Source organism: Panulirus ornatus, chromosome 44 (genome assembly GCF_036320965.1).
Source record: "Panulirus ornatus isolate Po-2019 chromosome 44, ASM3632096v1, whole genome shotgun sequence".
In the NCBI taxonomy this organism is placed as follows: domain Eukaryota; kingdom Metazoa; phylum Arthropoda; class Malacostraca; order Decapoda; family Palinuridae; genus Panulirus; species Panulirus ornatus.
The window spans coordinates 14,023,874-14,041,917 of NC_092267.1; the positions used below are offsets into that span (position 1 = coordinate 14,023,874).

An 18,044-nucleotide genomic window follows, 5' to 3' on the forward strand; every position below is an offset into this window, starting at 1 on the left:
TAAGGGTAAGAGAGATGTGTGGAAATAAAAAGAGCGTGGTCGAGAGAGCAGAAGAGGGTGTTTTGAAATGGTTTGGGCACATGGAGAGAATGAGTGAGGAGAGATTGACCAAGAGGATATATGTGTCGGAGGTGGAGGGAACGAGGAGAAGAGGGAGACCAAATTGGAGGTGGAAAGATGGAGTGAAAAAGATTTTGTGTGATCGGGGCCTGAACATGCAGGAGGGTGAAAGGAGGGCAAGAAATAGAGTGAATTGGAGTCATGTGGTATACAGGGGTTGACGTGCTGTCAGTGGATTGAAGCAAGGCATGTGAAGCGTCTGGGGTAAACCATGGAAAGCTGTGTAGGTATGTATATTTGCGTGTCTGGACGTGTGTATGTACATGTGTATGGGGGGGGGGGTTGGGCCATTTCTTTCGTCTGTTTCCTTGCGCTACCTCGCAAACGCGGGAGACAGCGACAAAGTATAAAAAAAAAAAAAAAAAAAAAAAAAAAATATATATGTATGTATGTATGTATGTACACACCAATGATGTAATGTTTAAAGTATTATGTGATTGTACTACATCAGTTAATCTCCAAGCATTATAGAAAAATTAGTATCTCTACATTTGCTTGGATTATTAAGGTTTCTGATGTTTTTGTACTATATTGCTGTATTGTCAGTGATGGGCAGAAAACACAGTTCTTATTTTGCATACCTCTTGTACCCATAGCCAGGGAGACTATAGATGCAGCACCAGAGGAGGTTTTTCCAAAACTGTGGCAATGCTGCATCTTGTATTGTGTGATCTTAGAGATTTGGTTGTAAATCTTAAATGCTGCTCTCAGAAACCTACATACAAATATATATGGAAAGGATGTGCAATGCCAAGTGTTTTTAGTATGTCTAAAAATTATGTTTCACTATTGTATGTTACATGGTATTTGCTTTGGAGAGCAGAGTAGCAAGTCAACCCCAGTTCTTTGGAATTAATCTTCACAAAAGGTGCAAGTATGTATGCAGTTGATGCACCCCACATAAATGGGACTAGTCTGCATATAGAATTTGATATGAATAATGAGAAGAGAACACAGAGGAGTATATTATTGTAGGAAGAAAATGAATATGATGCATGATTCTCAAAGCACCAGTCTTTAACTATCCATTCATATTTTTCCACTGAACATCACATTAAAATCAAGCATTACTTGAGAGCATTTGGGCTTGAATGATCTTTTTTCAGAGATTTTTTAAATTCCATCATGTAGAGATTATTTTGATCATTAAATGAACCTTTTATAGAGTTCCTTTTTCAGGTTTGTTCAGCTATTGTCACAGTGACAAGAAAATTATTATGATTTTAATCATCAAATTTAACTGCTTATATGAGAGGAGAATTGCATTCTGATGGTCAATTTTTATTGCAGGTGTCTGATGCAAGAAAAGCCTTTGAAGCTAAACCAGCGGAAAAACCCAAAGTGGTTTTACGAAAAAAATCAACCACTGAATCTCTACCATCTTCTCCCACGAGCAAGGAAGGTCCTAAATTGCCCACTACTCTCTCTGGGCCAATAACATCTAATGATGCAGTTAGAGAGGGAACACCCAGTAAGGAACTTTCTTCATCAAAAGCTAACAAAGATAAGTCACCAGTAAAAGACATGTCTCCAGGAAAGCAGGAACCTAAAGAAAAACCATTAACAAAGGAAACTGAGAAGGAAAAGTCACCAAAAAAGATAAAAGAAATAATTACTGAGGAAATAAAACCAACATCACCAAAGCCATCCAGAACTGAGGTAGAAGTTCAGGAGCTTGAAGATGCTAAGTTACCACTTGTAGACAAGATAGAGAAGAAAACTATTGAAGAGACTGAGAAGAAAAAAGTAGATAAGGTTAAAAGTATTACTGGTCCCAGTGAGAAATTGATTACTCCTAAAGCCCCAGTGCATGCTATGGAGGTGGATCCACTTGACACTGTAACAAGCTCTGAAGAAGAAGAAGCAGTTGTTGTCGGTGGGCTTAATTTAAAACTTGGTGATGTAGGAAAAATTTCTGAAGTTGGAACAAAGCAAGAAGTATGTAAACCAGAATTATCTGATTCTTCTGATTCAGAGTCTGAAGCTGAAAAACTTCTCAAGTTGGTATCTGAAAAACGAGAAAAGGTGGAAGCTGCAAGACAGGAGAAGTTGCGTAAAGTGTCTGAAGCAAAAGACAGAGAATTTAAGAAGAAGGATATGCCAGCAATCAGAGAAGAACCTCAGTCAAAATCCCCTTCTAAATCACCATCCAAATCTCCTGAGAAGGTTGATAAGCTATCACCATCAGAAACACGTGAAACAGCAACAGAGCAGAAGTTTGCCACCCTTCCACGAGGTTTTAAAACCAAGACACCAAGAGCAACTGCTGCAGCCACTACACCTTCACCTTTGCCTCCGGCAGAGAAGTTAAGAAAAGAAGATAGGAAAGATAAGGCAATTAGCCAAGAAATAGAAGGCATGATGTCTGCCATAAAAGCTGTAGATCAGGCTATTACAAAGGTATGAAAATTTTCAGTATTTGTTCATTCTTTTACTGGCTAGATTAACAGATATTACATTTTTCTTTGATTTTATCAGAAAGATTTCAGTTGATTATCAAATGTGTTATAGACATTAAAGGGAAAGAAGGCAAGCACCTCTTTTTGGAAAATCAGCATGAGAAGGGAGTATATATAAGAAATGAGAAGTTGTGTACAGTATGTAGATTTTCTTCATTTTTATCATATTTGATGTTTATTTAAAGTTCATATTCTTCCCATCCTTTCAAAAATTCCATGAAAATTTAAAAAAGATGATTTTTAAGTTACTTATCTTGCTTTAGTTTTGATCATCCCTTTGCATTTTGATTAATGTTGATGTTTTGGGTTTTAGAAAAGCTTTCATGCTGTAGGAGATGATTAATTTTGAGTAACCTTTAGAGATTGCTGAGAGTTGGATAAATTTCAGTTTTGATTGACAGTCTGTAAGAAGTAATACCACAACCACACATTACCAATATCCATACACTTCAGATGATGAGCACACGTTGAAGATGGTGTAAATTTGTGGCTGTCACATAGTGCAGAGATAAATTAGTATTCTATTTATTTGCCTTAGCAATATATTTTTTTTTCTTTTTTTTTTGCTTTGTCGCTGTCTCCCGCGTTTGCGAGGTAGCGCAAGGAAACAGACGAAAGAAATGGCCCAACCCACCCCCATACACATGTATATACATATGTCCACACACGCAAATATACATACCTACACAGCTTTCCATGGTTTACCCCAGACGCTTCACATGCCCTGATTCAATCCACTGACAGCAACGTCAACCCCGGTATACCACATCGATCCAATTCACTCTATTCCTTGCCCTCCTTTCACCCTCCTGCATGTTCAGGCCCTGATCACACAAAATCTTTTTCACTCCATCTTTCCACCTCCAATTTGGTCTCCCACTTCTCGTTCCCTCCACCTCCGACACATATATCCTCTTGGTCAATCTTTCCTCACTCATTCTCTCCATGTGCCCAAACCATTTCAAAATACCCTCTTCTGCTCTCTCAACCACGCTCTTTTTATTTCCACACATCTCTCTTACCCTTACGTTACTTACTCGATCAAACCATCTCACACCACATATTGTCCTCAAACATCTCATTTCCAGCACATCCATCCTCCTGCGCACAACTCTATCCATAGCCCACGCCTCGCAACCATACATCATTGTTGGAACCACTATTCCTTCAAACATACCCATTTTTGCTTTCCGAGATAATGTTCTCGACTTCCACACATTCTTCAAGGCTCCCAGAATTTTCGCCCCCTCCCCCACCCCATGATCCACTTCTGCTTCCATGGTTCCATCCGCTGCCAGATCCACTCCCAGATATCTAAAACACTTTACTTCCTCCAGTTTTTCTCCATTCAAACTTACCTCCCAATTGACTTGACCCTCAACCCTACTGTACCTAATAACCTTGCTCTTATTCACATTTACTCTTAACTTTCTTCTTTCACACACTTTACCAAACTCAGTCACCAGCTTCTGCAGTTTCTCACATGAATCAGCCACCAGCGCTGTATCATCAGCGAACAACAACTGACTCACTTCCCAAGCTCTCTCATCCCCAACAGACTTCATACTTGCCCCTCTTTCCAAAACTCTTGCATTCACCTCCCTAACAACCCCATCCATAAACAAATTAAACAACCATGGAGACATCACACACCCCTGCCGCAAACCTACATTCACTGAGAACCAATCACTTTCCTCTCTTCCTACACGTACACATGCCTTACATCCTCGATAAAAACTTTTCACTGCTTCTAACAACTTGCCTCCCACACCATATATTCTTAATACCTTCCACAGAGCATCCCTAGCAATATTAGTATTGTTAATACTTAAAACTGAAGGTGTTTTTGAAAGTGTTCGGGTTGTTGCTACATAAAGATGCCTGTGCTGGTATTTCTGAGGTAAGTGTTAAAATTACAGGAAGAGCAGGAAATCAAGATGTTACGTGATTCATTGGCTCATAGTCTTCCCGAAAATAATGAGGAAGAACATTTCAAGTCTCATGAGGGTTCAACCTCACCACATCCTGAATGCAGCCCTGTAATCAAGGAGGTCGATGCCATCCCAGCAGAACAGGTTCTTGCACTCTCAGATTGGAATAAGCCAATGACTGCCAGTATATCAGGCCCTAGAGTATGGCAGGTTAGGTTAGAGACAGCTGTAGGTATTGTAATTGCCAGGCTACTTGGAGTGGCTCTTGTGAGCTTGGTTCCCTTAGCACTTACCCATAGACCTGGATTGGAGGTTTGCCTTGACACCAAAACTATCTCCAGTCATTGCTGTGGTGTCATTCTCACAGTTTGCCTTGGTACAGCTTCCTAGACACAGGGACTGATTAGATTAGCAAAATCCACACTGCAGGAGACTCCAACAGAGTATCTAGTCAGTGAAAATTTAATGCTTTTCTTTAGTATGAAGAAAAAAGAATGATATTATGTAGATTTTGTGCTTTTCTAGAGGGTAGGTGCCGCTGAGTGGTGCATGTATAAAATGAAAAGTTGTAAAATTCTGCACCACAAAGGGAAGGCTAACATTCATAATAAATGTGTGTCATATGATTAATACAAAATCTTGAACTAAATCTAGCATATTTGTAGTTTTATGCAGGCTTTCTAACATATATATGGTACACTTTACTTTTTATTTGAGAAAAACTTGAATTACTTTATGCTGAAACATTTTTACTGTCGGTAATTAATGATTTTACCTTGTCCCTGTATGAGTACTTTCGAAAGTACGTCAAAGTAAACAGTTACTTATTAGCTGATATATACAATATCCTTCATACACAAGTTGTCAAGCTTTGTTGTGTAAAGTTCCCTAATCACTTGATTTTTGTTTGGTTTATTAGATGATAATTATTGTGTTTTACCAAAGAGGCGTGACATATTTTCACATGAAAAATCCAGAGTATTAATTCAGTACATGTGAACTAACAGTTGACTGTTTGTTTGACTTAAAGCTTTCTTTAAATGTTGTATAGAAATTTTCATTCCTTTGTAAAAATTTTATAAATATCATATTACAGGAGCCAGGTGAAGCTGCCCAAAAGTTGCAAGAAGCACATGCTGCTGACCGCAAAAAGACTCAGCTGGAAATTGTCCTTGATAACAAAAAGTCTGATGTTCAAGAGCCAGATCCAGCCAACAAGAGAGCATCATATGCTGAAATCAAGCTGACCTCTCCTACTGCTAAAGACACCCCAAAGACCCAGGAGTATAAATCAGAAGTGAGTTTAGCTAAGTTGCAAGTGAGGCAATTGCCTCGTATTTTCAATGTTGCGCAGAGAAACATTAACATGAAGAGAAAGTCATTGTCCTATCTCTAATTTGTACTTTGATGTTTTGGTTACTTACGTGAAAACAACAAGGTATGAATGTAAGAGGAAGAGAAGTTTACTCTTAGGTTTTGAGATGCTGATTTGTATGTCTGTACTTATATCAAGATCCAGTAAAGATTGTAACAGTACCAAGGCAGAGAACGATAATATACCTATAATTGAGTACTGAAATTACTTGCCAGTTAAAGAATGTCACAGTATATGCATGCTATTTACTACTAGTGTCACCAAGATCAACTATATATCCCACCCTCTGTCAAGTTCAGTTTTTAGTTTTTATTACAAGGGGTGAAATTATTTGTAGCACCCCATATTCTCTGTAGGAACACACCACCAGAAGCCAGTATTTTGCTATTGAGATCAGGAATGCACCACTGTTAGCATCAGCTAAGTATCTTAAGGGTAGGTTGATGTTACTGAGCTTGGAATTAAGAGCCAGAGGTCAGTGATCATTTAAAGTGATAGAACATACATTATCATTTCTCCCTAGCAAGGCAAAACACTCACATTTTGATAATCCACTTCCTGGCCATACTGTAATTGATTACAATCCTTTCTTATGAATTTGTAAGTTTATTGGAAGACATAATGTTCGGTATTATAGCTATCATTACTATGGACATGACACTTCCTTTCATCACAATGCAGCAAGTGCTATCTCATGCAGCATTATTATAGTATCTGAGACACACACTGTTTACTTCATTGAAAGTGATAAAACATATAGTATCATGTCTCCCTAGCAGGGCTAAATTATTCGCATATTTTGATAATGCAGTCCACTTTATAGCTGTCATTACCATGGGCAAAATGATAAGCCAGAACATCAAAGTAACCAAAGAACCCTTGTTCTTTCCTTCCATGAGAATTTTCTCAAATGCGTTCACATAATCAAAAAATTTTATGTACAAGTAGTATTCAATTATGACAACACCATCAAGAAAGACCTCATCAAAAATAGCCCAACAGATAATACAGTTGTTTTTTTATAAAGTCCCATGTAAAGACTGTGACCAATTTTATTTTGGACAATGGGGAAAGATGTGGACTAGGATCTCTCAGTTCAAGTTACTGGGTGGTAGTGTTTGGGTCTGGCATCAAGCCTGTCAAAATTTTTATTATGTGGAAAAGAAAGGGAACTGTTTACAAATTTTGCCTACAACAAAGCTATCTTTGAGTATTTGATAATAGAAGATTCAGTTATTTTTCTCGTAGTAAAGGAGTTACAATTAATAACTGAATTGGTGTTACTCTGGTCAGTACAATGGTCATTATTTTCAATAAGATTAAACAAAGCATTTGATTCTTGTCCTGTTCTTATTTAATATTTATGTTGTTAAAGTCTAACATGAAGATCCTTGCCAGTCTACCCAACATAAAACAAATTACAGTTTTTACAAGGTAGTCTGTAAACACAGCCCACAGAATTTTCTGGTGAGTTTTTGATGATATTCTTTGTAGTATTGTTATTGCTGAAGGCTACACTTACATTAAATATATACCCTATTCTTAGCCAAGTACCCATTTTATCTACCAACCCTTAATAGCTGGGTTGACTGTGGACCAACTGCCACAAGGATTTGAATCTGTGGGCTGCCCATGGATGTGTCATGGTCAGGAATGCTAACTGTTACACAAGTGTTTATTTCATCATTTTTATCGTGCTAACTTGGCCAGTTTATTGGCTCTCATTAATGTGAAGGCAAAGCTCCCTCAGAAACTATTATTATGAAAATAATTCTGTTGAGCAAACGAGGGTCTTTACTGTATCTTGTCACTATGGTCACGGGAAAATCACTTTTTATTACACTCAGGTTTTTAGTAAGATACCTCAAGATGAACAGAATATACAAGCTGGTTCAAGAAATGTAACAGCCATGTGTGTGCTGGATTTGCTATTAAGGAAGTAAGTGCACCACAAGAAAGGAAGATACACATGAAAGAGTTTTGCCCAGCAAGAAAATGAAACATTATGTGGTGCAGAGGAAGCAAAAAATTATGAAAATAGGTTGAAATTAGATCTCATGATCTTTTAGTACAGAATGTGTTTATGGCACATTATTCATTGGGATGCTGATCAATTTTCCTTAAAAAAAAATGGTGAAGGAGACAGTATCTGGACATTTCCTTTAGTTTAGCTTCCATAGTGAAATGATGCTCACCCATTAACAGTTATGGTTATATGTTCAGTCTTCAGAAATAGAATATTGTATTTTGCTGAGAATTTTAGTCAGTAATTTTCATTCAGAAACCACATTGGCATTTAATTAAGTTTGCCTGCTGAGATAGTCTTTTTTGCAACCAGCACTCGTAGCTACCACTCGTGTCTTTTTTTCTGGAATGTGTATCTAGGAAGAAATGTTGTGTAACATGCAGTGAATATGTACATAGGTCCGTCACAATGTTGGACCTGTCCATGGAATGGGAGAGGCACAGCTACAGAGAGTGAAGAGGGAGCGCATCATTCCCATTATGCTTGAGGATGATGATGATGATGATGACCTCACCACAAGTGAAAGTCTTCCCCTTAGTGACAGGTAAGTAGCATCAGTTAGAGTTGTTATAGCAGTAATAACAGTAAAAGAACATTTACAGCTGTGAAAGAAGTGTCCTTACTATAATTTATTTTTCTGTCTCTCTAATATCTGTGTCTAAAAACAAAATCACCTTCTATATGGTCCTCTAAGCAAGGTGGCAGGTAGAATTTTCCCCTAACATTTCAGGTACCATCCATCACCACATGTCAAGGACTAGACAGCATAATGCAAAATTATTGCAGAAGTGTCGTTTTTATGTAAGTTTAATTACCAGTTAAGAGAATTTGGTGTTTTTTTGCTTGCATAATGTTACCAGAAAGTGTAAAGTTTGTGAACTGTACCATGAAGGCAAGTATTGGATTTTTTGTTTTATGTTGAAGTTAGCATTACACTTTTAATATCATGTTCAGGATAAAGATGTGATAGAATATACATAAAAGATGGGGATAGATAATAAAATCATCCTGACAGATTTTTCTCGTTACCCACAATTTCTCATTTAAAAGTTATATGAAAACCTGTATTTGAGGTTGTCTACAATCATAATAGAAAAACCTATTTTTGAGGTTGCCTAATATCATGATAGACAATCATGCTTATGATTTGCATCACTTTGTCCTCATGGAGGTTAAGACAGATGATGGAGTCAACAAGTGTTCATTTCTTGCATATGTGTTCCCAAATACACAAGCGTAAACAAAAGTTCTGCCATTGCAGCTTGACACGGGCATGCTGAACAAGTGCCAGGCATTTAGGGATTCTGAAATACTTTGATGCTCAGTTGTATTAAGTCCCAAAGTAAAAGTCTTCTAAAGTTTAAAAGAAATGGAAAGAAGGAAGGAGGACCCAAACTTACATAATTTAGTAAGAACATTTAGGGAAAGGAAAGTGCTTGTGCTTGAAAGTAGCATGTTTTTTAGTGTTTCTTATTTTGATTTGAGTTTTTCGAAATTGGATATCAGGGTTAGGAAAGTAAGGCCATTAAGGCCTTTAGTATTTGCTCATCCAGGATGTGAAGGATGTTTGAATATTGATTATTAAGTATATTAACTACAGAAACATCATTGATATTGCTATTATCAGAGTGTACGATGCAAGGTTGTTGGAAGGTTCTTCTTCATTGAACATTTTATAAAGTAGTTATTGCATGAACATCATGGAGAAGCTACCGAGAACCATAGTTAAAACTAGGTTCAGTTAGCTACAGTAGTCAGTCCACACATGAAGTACCCTCCATGATGGAAAATGGAGACTTCACAAAAATTAAAAATTTCCAAGAATATGGTTGTTGAGGATAAAGCAAGAACCTGGGTCTTTATTTCAGTATCTCAAAGGCATGGAAGAAATGCACTGAATTACTTGAAATTCAAATAATAGTATGTAAGAAAAAAAGGGCTCTTTCTCTTACTGTTATAGTGTTCAGCAGTTATAGTGTTCCAACACAAAACTAATTGTCTCCACCACCTGGAAGGAAAAGATGTACCTTTACAAATAGTCATTATATATCCAACAGGCTTTTTGTACAGTAAAAGCTTGTACAGCATCAACTGTATTTCAGTAAATTAACCTACTGACTCATCTGTCACATACTTCCTTAATATTTTCTGCACATTATCTTAGACACCATAATATCTACTTGCATTTATTAAGATTTGCTCTTACAGAAACTTTCTTTACAAGTATTACCATAGTATTTATTTTATGAGATTCCATGGTTACAGTACTCCTGTTTAAAGAATGAAATAATAGAATTGTCATGGCAATCACCCTTAAACTTAATTCAGGCTTGTATCAGCCTTTATTTTATTTCTTTTTCATTCTTTTTATGTTAGCTGAGACAGCATGGGCAACCGAGGCTGTAATCAAGGCCATCCCATTAATGCCATAAATATGTGTACCCTAGCCTGAGCCAGGTACCCATTTTATCGACCAACCCCTAGGGGTGGATGAGCAGCTGGGTTGACTGTGAACCAACTGCCATAACCAGGATTTGAACCTATATGCTTGACCCTGGACGGCCCTTGCATGCGTCAGTCAGGAACACTAACCGCTACACCACAGGAGTCCAGTATTTCCTGTGTTAGCAAGGCAGCACCAAGAACAGATGAAGAAAGGTTTTGTTTACTCACATTAATTTTCTAGCTGTTATGTGTAGTGCACCAAAACCACATCTTCCTATCCACAGACCTTTCCATAGATTCCCCTGGCAGCTTCTTATTCCCTGGTTCATTCCATGGACATGTATACCACATTGCTCCAATTCACTATCATGTGCACACCTTTCGTCCAATATGTTCAAGCCGCAATTACTCCATCCTTCCACCTCCAATTTGTTCTTGAGGAGAGGTTGTGTTAGTAGTTGAGCACTTTTGACAAACTCTCTTCTCATTCTTTCCATATGTCCAAACCATTTCAGCGCACCCTCTTTACCTCTCTCAGCCACACACTTTTTATTATCGCACTGGAGGAAGTGAAGTGTTTTAGATATCTGGGAGTGGATCTGGCAGCGGATGGAAACATGGAAGCGGAAGTGGATCATAGGGTGGGGGAGGGGGCGAAAATTCTGGGAGCCTTGAAGAATGTGTGGAAGTCGAGAACATTATCTCGGAAAGCAAAAATGGGTATGTTTGAAGGAATAGTGGTTCCAACAATGTTGTATGGTTGCGAGGCGTGGACTATGGATAGAGTTGTGCGCAGGAGGATGGATGTGCTGGAAATGAGATGTTTGAGGACAATGTGTGGTGTGAGGTGGTTTGATCGAAAAAGCAAAAAAAAAAAAAAAAAAAAAAAAAAAATCTATTTTACCTCATTACTTACTCGATCAAACCATATATTCTTCTATCACATTTCACTTCCAACACCCCCATCCTCCTCTGCAAGACCTCATCTATAGCCTATGCCTCACATGCATTTAAAACTTTTGGAACTACTGTACCTTCAAACATACCCATTTTTGCTCTTTGAGATAACGATCTCTTCTTTCCACACATTCTTCACTGCTCCCATAACCTTCACCCCCTCCTTATCCACACTGTGACTCACTTCTACTTCCATGATTCTGTTTGCTACCATGTCCACTCCCATGTTCACTTCATCCAGTTTTCCTCCATTCAAACTCGCAACAGGACTAAACTGTCCCTCTACCTTGTTAAACCTTTACTCTCAACTTCTTTTCAAACACTTTCCCAGACTCAGTCACCAACATCAACTCTCTACTGCTAGCAGCTTTCCTTCCACATTATATATTATTATTACCTTCCATAAGGCATCTCAATCAACCTTATCATACGCTTTCTTCAGATCCATAAATGCCCCATACAGATCCTTGTTTCTCTTTGTATTGCTCATATGCATTCTTTAAAGCAAACACCTGATCTGCACATCCTCTTCCACTTTTGAAACCAAGTTGTTCTTCCCGAGTCTGATGCTTTGTACTTGCATTCACTCTCTCAGACACCTTTCCATACAGCTTACCAGGTACACTTAGCAAACTTATACCCACTGTAGTTCGAACACTTGCCTTTATCCCCATACCTTTATACAGTGGAACTATACAGCCTTTTTAAAAGAAAATTGGTGGGAATAGTCACTGGCAACACATAGAAGCCTTATTTTTATTGGTCACAAGTCTGCATGTACCTGTCGCCAGAAAATGTTAGTATTGTTGTTAATGCTACTGTAGTATAATTAACTACTTCCCTTTATCTGCTCGAGTTTCTAGCTGCTTTTATACTTGTTTAAAACTTGATAGGTACGGAATAACACCAAATTATTCAGTGCAGTATTGACATACAACAGAAAGCTTACTACTCTACTCTCAGGGTTACTGGATGATGTTTAACAGTTAAATGAGGTCATTGAGTATTAACACATTGCAAAGTTATGGTAGAATTTTTATGTGATCCTAAAATTGGTGATGGGATGAAAAATGAGTGAGATTAGGAGAGGAGTGATTAATGAGTTGGTTTTAATATATAAATAGAACTGATTAAGAAGTGACGGTCAGGAGAACACGTTTAAGTGAAGCACGTGACAGGTATACTTGAACCAAAAATGAAATTTGCAGTGCTGAAAAAGCCAGACTTGAATGTTTAATGAAGTTTAGGCTGAACTGTTCTTATTGAAACATATGTAGAACTTTTAATTTTCTTTCATTGATCAGAAAGTATTACCTTTGAAATGATGGACCATGAATGTGCAAAATAGAAAAAGTGGAGATTTGATGACTGGGTTGTTTGGTCTCAAATTTGCATGTTTGCCCTTTCTTGAACTTGGAAAAATGATGTGGATACCTAAGGTAATATTGTAGTTGATAAATCTCCTCAATTCTTTTTTTATTTTGTGGTTATGAATGGGATCAGGTAACAGAAGTATGTTCATTCATGTCAAAAAATAATAAGCAAGGTGAGTGCTTTAAATGTAAATAGAAAGTAAGACTGATTCTATTGATGTGTTTTGTATGATTCCTTCATGCATTACTGATTTGAATTTGTAATATTTACATCCTTTTTTAATTCCTTTCCAGTGTTACTGCATGGTATGGTGTTTATTATAACTTTTTAACACAATTTTTTATCCCTATCCAGTTTTCAAATAGTTGATTTATAATGGAACCATAATCTTACCCTTGCTCGGTATTCTGACATCAAATATAAAAAATATCTTCCTTATATTAATATTATAAAGCTTTCCAAATATCTATTTTTTACTCCATAGTTTTTATATCAACTATTTTCTTATCTGTTTATTACTTCTGTATAGCAAGTTTTTGTATCTTTTGTCTTGAAATTTTTTTTGAGGGATTTTAAAGGGCTCTTTCTCTTACTGTTATAGTGTGTTCCAACATAAAACTAATCGTCTCTACCACCTATACCTTACTGTGGAAGGAAAAGATGTACCTTTACAAATAGTCATTATATATCCAACAGGCTTTTTGTACAGTAATAGCTTGTATAGCATCAACTGTATTTCAGTAAGTTAACCTCCTGAATCATCTGTCACATACTTCCTTAATATTTTCTGCACATTATCTTCAGACATACCATAAGGTCTACTTGCATTTATTAAGATTTGCTCTTACAGAAACTTTCTTTACAAGTATTACCTTAGTATTCATTTTACTTTGCAGTGACACCCTTCTCAAATGACTTGTTTAAAACTGTCTTACACTCCCAATTCTGAAATTTTGGCCTTCAGACTTACTTCAACCTCATCCAGAAGGTGGACAAAGCCTGCTGTGCAGGAAAGTTAAACATAATCTTTCATGTTATCTTTATTATTTCGTTGTAAGGAAAACAAAATTACTCTCTTCACTGGTTATTCTTTTCAGAACTTTATTATTTTTGCCTCCCCATCTAACCTTTCTCATACCTTTCCTACTTTGACTTTAAAGTCTGCAAAAGGAAAATAACTAAAAAGAATCAATAGCATCATTAGGTTTAGTATATACTACAGAAACTTATTTGAGGAAGCCAGTAACTTAGATAGGTGAATTCTGATGAAAATCTTATTCCCAACAGGCCTGTAGGCACCTCATCCTCTGCAGTATCAAGGGTTACATCACCACAGCCTTCCCAGCTTCCAAATAGACGCACCTCTGACCCACGATCACCCATGTATAAACCCTCACCTGAACCAATAAGGTCTGTTCAAGTGGATGTTTAAATTCATCCTTGATCATTACCTTATATGTATTGACAGTTTCCCTTCATATTTTCCAGATTGCTCACAACAGTACATTTTCATTCATGACATTTAGAAGCCACTATGTTCTGTCATTGATACAATATTCCAACTGCTTCTGGTTTCAGATCATCCTCACAAAGAGATTTAAAGTAGTGTAAGTTTTCTGATATGTCTCTGTGATGTTTGCATTAATACTAGTGAACTAGAAAAAAAGCAGAAGAATACTAAGTATGGACTTCAGAGTGATTTTAAGTGTTTACTTTGACATAATCTAAAGAATATTCTTAAAATTATGTCACAAGCTTAGAGTGAATAAAGTGAAGATGGTTTAAGATGTATGTGAAATTAATATGTCATATGTTGGATCTAGGTGCATGATGGTGAAAAAGTTGTAACAGGTGCTTGAGTAAGATCAGACTGGTTAACAAAATGAAATACAATAGGTATTAAGGTGTAGACTAGGTAGCTGTTAAAAATTTTGAGAGAAGGTGTTTAGTTGAAAACTAAATTTTTCTTACATTGTATTAGAACCTGGACAGTGAGCAGTTTATCAAGAAGTCAGTGAATGCATTGAATAAGCCTTTGTATATTGCTGAGGATCAAGTTTCTTAGACATGGTGGTAGGGTGGCAAAGGTTTACAGTTCATATATACATTATATCTTTCATTCAGAATGTTACTGATTATAATACTTATGCTCAGTTGTTTTATCAGTCTACTGTTCAGTATTAGTTTATCTGGCTCCAAGCATAGTCCATTTCTCTTGTAATACATATATATGGTGTACAGCATGCACATACACTCATTACATATATAGTAGTCCCAACAATATATGGTTGCGAGGCATGGACTATAGATAGGGTTGTACGGAGGAGGGTGGATGTGTTGGAAATGAGATGTTTGAGGACAATATGTGGTGTGAGGTGGTTTGATTGAGTAATGAAAGGGTAAGAGAGATGTGTGGTAATAAAAAGAGTGTGGTTGAAAGAGCAGAAGAGGGTGTTTTGAAATGGTTTGGACATATGGAGAGAATGAGTGAGGAAAGATTGACAAGGGATATATGTGTCAGAGATGGAGGGGAAAAGAAGCAGGAGACCAAATTGGAGGTGGAAGGATGGAGTGAAAAAGATTTTGAGCGAGTGGGGCCTGAACATGCGTTAGGGTGAGAGGCATGCAAGGAATAGAGTAAATTGAAACGATGTGGTGCACTGGGGTCGACGTGCTATCAATGGACTGAACCAGAGCATGTGAAACATCTGGGGTAAGCTATGGAGTTGTGGTTCTGTTGCATTATACATGACAGCTTGAGACAGAGTGTGAATAAATGTGGCCTTATTCTGTTTGTTTTTGTGGCGCTACCTCGCTGATGCAGGGGGTGGCGATAAAGTTTCCTGTGGGGTGTGTGTGTGGTGGCACCAGGAATGGATGAAGGCAAGCAAGTAGGAATATGTACACATGTATATATGTATATGGCTGTGTATGTATTTGTGTATATATGGACGTGTATGAGCATGTATGTATATATGTTTGCATACGAGTGGATGGGTCTTTCTTTTTCTGTTTCCTGGCGCTACCTTGACATGGGAAACAGCGACACGGGAGACAGCGACTAAGTATGATAAATATATATTTTTTTAATTTTTATTTATTTTGCTTTGTCGCTGTCTCCTGCGTTAGTGAGGTAGCACAAGGAAACAGACGAAAGAATGGCCCAAACCACCCACATACACATGTACATACATACACATCCACACACGCAAATATACACAACGTATACATGTATATACACACAGACATATACATATACACACGTGTACATAATTCCTACTGTCTGCCTTTATTCATTCCCATTGCCACCCAGCCACACATGTAATAACAACCCCCTCCCCCCTCATGTGTGCGAGGTAGTGCTAGGAAAAGACAACAAAGGCCCCATTCGTTCACACCCAGTCTCTAGCTGTCATGTAATAATGCACCGAAACCACAGCTCCCTTTCCACATCCAGGCCCCACAGAACTTTCCATGGTTTACCCCAGACGCTTCACATGCCCTGGTTCAATCCATTGACAGCACGTCGGCCCCAGTATACCACATCGTTCCAATTCACTCTATTCCTTGCACGCCTTTCACCCTCCTGCAGGTTCAGGCCCCGATCACTCAAAATCTTTTTCACTCCATCTTTCCACCTCCAATGTGGTCTCCCACTTCTCCTCGTTCCCTCCACCTATGACACATATATCCTCTTGGTCAATCTTTCCTCTCATTCTCTCCATGTGACCGAACTATTTCAAAACACCCTCTTCTGCTCTCTCAACCACACTCATTTTATTACCACACATCTCTCTTACCCTGTTATTACTCAATTAAACCACCTCGCCACGTATTGTCCTCAAACATCTCATTTCCAGCACATCCACCCTCCTGTGCACAACTCTATCCATAGCCCACGCCTCGCAACCATATAACATTGATGGAACCACTATTCCTTCAAACATAACCATTTTTGCTTTCCGAGATAATGTTCTCGCCTTCCATACATTTTTCATTGCTCCCAGAACGTTCGACCCCTCTCCACCCTGTGACTCACTTCCACTTCCATGGTTCCATCCGCTACCAAATCCACTCCCAGATACCTAAAACACTTCACTTCCTCCAGTTTTTCTCCATTCAAACTTACCTCCCAATTGACTTGTCCCCAGGGAGATATATATATATATCGCTACCTCGCTGAGGCGGGAAATGACGAATAGTATGAAAGAAAGATATATGTATATGTATATATATGCTTGTGGCATGAGAAGAGTGGGAGGTGGGCTGTTTAGAAAGGGTAGTGAGTGGTGGGATGAAGAAGTAAGAGTATTAGTGAAAGAGAAGAGAGAGGCATTTGGACGATTTTTGCAGGGAAAAAATGCAATTGAGTGGGAGAAGTATAAAAGAAAGAGACAGGAGGTCAAGAGAAAGGTGCAAGAGGTGAAAAAAAGGGCAAATGAGAGTTGGGGTGAGAGACTATCAGTAAATTTTAGGGAGAATAAAAAGATGTTCTGGAAGGAGGTAAATAGGGTGCGTAAGACAAGGGAGCAAATGGGAACTTCAGTGAAGGGCGTAAATGGGGAGGTGATAACAAGTAGCGGTGATGTGAGAAGGAGATGGAATGAGTATTTTGAAGGTTTGTTGAATGTGTCTGATATAGGGTGTTTTGGTCGAGGTGGTGTGCAAAGTGAGAGGGTTAGGGAAAATGATTTGGTAAACAGAGAAGAGGTAGTAAAAGCTTTGCGGAAGATGAAAGCCAGCAAGGCAGCAGGTTTGGATGGTATTGCAGTGGAATTTATTAAGAAAGGGGGTGACTGTATTGTTGACTGGTTGGTAAGGTTATTTAATGTATGTATGACTCATGGTGAGGTGCCTGAGGATTGGCGGAATGCGTGCATAGTGCCATTGTACAAAGGCAAAGGGGATAAGAGTGAGTGCTCAAATTACAGAGGTATAAGTTTGTTGAGTATTCCTGGTGAATTATATGGGAGGGTATTGATTGAGAGGGTGAAGGCATGTACAGAGCATCAGATTGGGGAAGAGCAGTGCGGCTTCAAAAGTGGTAGAGGATGTGTGGATCAGGTGTTTGCTTTGAAGAATGTATGTGAGAAATACTTAGAAAAGCAAATGGATTTGTATGTAGCATTTATGGATCTGGAGAAGGCATTTGATAGAGTTGATAGAGATGCTCTGTGGAAGGTATTAAGAATATATGGTGTGGGAGGCAAGTTGTTAGAAGCAGTGAAAAGTTTTTATCGTGGATGTAAGGCATGTGTACGTGTAGGAAGAGAGGAAAGTGATTGGTTCTCAGTGAATGTAGGTTTGCGGCAGGGGTGTGTGATGTCTCCATGGTTGTTTAATTTGTTTATGGATGG

The 18,044-nt window shown here is 38.1% G+C and overlaps 1 protein-coding gene across 20 annotated transcripts in view; it reads left to right on the forward strand.

The window, feature by feature from the left end:
• Positions 1-18,044, forward strand: part of LOC139762765 (uncharacterized) — a 172,651-nt gene that overhangs the window by 83,994 nt on the left and 70,613 nt on the right. For 15 of the 20 annotated variants that reach the window (XR_011715831.1, XR_011715833.1, XR_011715832.1 and 12 more), the window contains 5 exons: positions 1,411-2,520; positions 4,499-4,720; positions 5,607-5,807; positions 8,310-8,455; positions 13,975-14,097. Coding sequence is in view for 16 of the 20 variants with exons in the window: in XM_071687883.1 (XP_071543984.1) it covers positions 1,411-2,520; positions 4,499-4,720; positions 5,607-5,807; positions 8,310-8,455; positions 13,975-14,097 (1,802 nt within the window). In the remaining 4 variants the exon portion in view is untranslated. The remainder of the gene's footprint in view (positions 1-1,410; positions 2,521-4,498; positions 4,721-5,606; positions 5,808-8,309; positions 8,456-13,974; positions 14,098-18,044) is intronic. The other 5 variants (XM_071687888.1, XM_071687897.1, XM_071687890.1 and 2 more) reach the window with 4 other exon arrangements.